Source organism: Fulmarus glacialis, unplaced genomic scaffold (genome assembly GCF_000690835.1).
Source record: "Fulmarus glacialis isolate BGI_N327 unplaced genomic scaffold, ASM69083v1 scaffold32170, whole genome shotgun sequence".
NCBI lineage: Eukaryota > Metazoa > Chordata > Aves > Procellariiformes > Procellariidae > Fulmarus > Fulmarus glacialis.
In genome coordinates, this window is record NW_009190111.1 from 1 (window position 1) to 2,094 (window position 2,094).

Consider the following 2,094-nt stretch of genomic DNA (forward strand, 5'->3'; position numbering starts at 1 on the left):
CAGCCTCGTTCTCTTTGTTTACTACACTCTCTGGATCATCATACTGGTACGGGTCTCCTCTGACCATTATAATCCCAGTCACTTCACACTCGGGTGTTAGCCTAGGCTTTGCTGGGGTGCCTGAAGGGCTCTGCCTTGCCCACTTCCTGGTTAAAAATTTCAGGGCAGAGCTTCCTGTCTTTGCTGGCACAGCCCTTGCCCCTTCTGGGTGTGCCTGCCCTTGCCTGGGCGAGACCAAGCTTTGATCGTGCTGCCTGCCCTGCTGCTCTCAGACAGGCTGACCCGGCCAGTGTAAGACCCGAGGCTCACTCGAGGTGTCAGCGAGAGCTGAAGCCTGGTCCCTCTGGAGGTGTTGTCATTGGTGTTCGCATTTGCAGTCCTCCAGATTCCTGGTTCTGGTGGGAGATCACAGAGGGAAACAAAAAAAGAGGTGGCTCTTGCCAAATCTGGAGTGTGGTAGGGAGGAGAAGAGTTTAGGGAATGCAGAGCTCTGGAAAAGTGATTGTGAGCCTGGTAGTTTGCCCACTTCTAGGGACACATCAGCTGGGACCATTAGTGGTTTTCTTCCTGGAAAGAAATGTCTCCTCGTGAGCTTTCCAGGTACGAGAGGCCTGGTTCAGCCTTGGGCTGATGTCTGAACTTCTGGCAGCTTCCCGCCTAACCTCTGAGAGTTTTGAATTCCCCTCTTGTGTTGTTTATACGGCCCACAGTCCCAGGAGTGCGTAGGTGTGCTCACTGCTGTGTAGGAATCCTTACAGTGCTCTCTAGTGTCCAAAGCTTTCCACTGGCCTCCGCAGAGGGATCCTGGCGGGATCGCCATGAAGCAGAGCCGCTATCAGCCGCTCCTTTCTGCAGGGCAGAGAGTCTGGGGATTTGCTGTGTTCAGCACCAAGCGGGTGGGCAGCCGTGCCCACCCTGAGACCCCGGGGCTGTGAGACCCCAGTGCCGGCATCGTGTAGCCAGCCCTCGTTGTCTGCTGAACGCTGAAGCCTTCGTTGCCCACCTGCGATTGCGTCCCTGCAGCTGTGGGCTGAGCCACGTGCAGGTCCGGGCACTTTTTTTTTAGCTACCTCCTCACGCCTGATATTTCCGTCCCGCTTTTGAAACGACGAGGCTGCAGGTGTCGGGGACTTGCCCGGGTGTTGTGCCCCCCTGCTGACGCCCCTCTCTGTCCCCTGCAGCCCTTCATCGACAGCGACCACGGGATCCACCAGTACTTCTTGCCTAGGGAGTATGCGGTTATCATCCCCGTGGTGGCTGGGCTGCTGCTGCTGCTATTTATAGGTGAGTGTTATTTCTGTGGTTCTAATTAGAAGCTTCTAAATTGGGAAGAGAGTTGCTGGGGGGTTAGCTAACGTGTGAGACTTGTGACGTGCTCTCTGTGGCTCCTGCCACAGCTCAGCCTGGGACAGGCTCTCAGGGCATGTGTTTGTGTGTAACTTTGGCTGTTTGAGCCTCTGGACAGTGGAATTGTTTCTGACTCGCTCTGCTGAAGTTCTGTTTCTCACTACAGCGTGTTTTAAAAGCGTCCGTAATTAGAAGTTTTCTGGCTCTTCTCTCTCTCGTGGTAGGCGTTTTTGTTTTGTAATGGTCGTGATGTGGAAGAGCAGGAAACCTGCCGAGAAATCGGACTGAAGGCCCAGCTGAGAGAGATGAGGAGAAGGTGCCCACCCTGCAGTGGCATAGCCAGGAAAAGGCTTTGCCGGCAGCACCTCCTCCAGAGCGCTCAGCGCCGAGCTGGCTGCGCTCTGCCACGTCCCTTCCCGCAGAGACAAAGCCTGCTGTAGTTTACAACTTACTGACCAAAGGGAAGCAAAACTGACCTCCGGGGCTCATCAAGAGAGGGACCAGAGCCCCGGCTGTGAGGGACCTGCGCCCCAGCTGGGGCTGCCTGTACCAGCGGTGCTTCGGCCCGAGCTGGCTAGAGGAGCCGTGGGGGTCCAGCAGCTGTAACCACCAGAGTGCGAGTCGAGCTCTGACCCCTGCCCGCTGCTCGGCCTCTGGGTCATCCTTCCCCTCTGCTCTTGCTGTGTCCAGTAGTTTGTTCCTTCTGGGGTTTTTTAAACGTTTACGTATGGTTTGTGGGGGTTTTTT

General features: G+C 55.9%; 1 protein-coding gene across 1 annotated transcript; it reads left to right on the plus strand.

Moving 5' to 3' along the window:
- Positions 1-7: 7 nt before the first annotated feature.
- On the plus strand, positions 8-1,635 carry DPM2 (dolichyl-phosphate mannosyltransferase polypeptide 2, regulatory subunit; the record flags this gene model as incomplete). The annotated part of the gene is made up of 3 exons (XM_009584570.1): positions 8-46; positions 1,182-1,288; positions 1,572-1,635. Coding segments are annotated over 3 exons (210 nt in total), but the record flags the coding sequence as incomplete, so codon positions are not given.
- Positions 1,636-2,094: the final 459 nt, after the last annotated feature.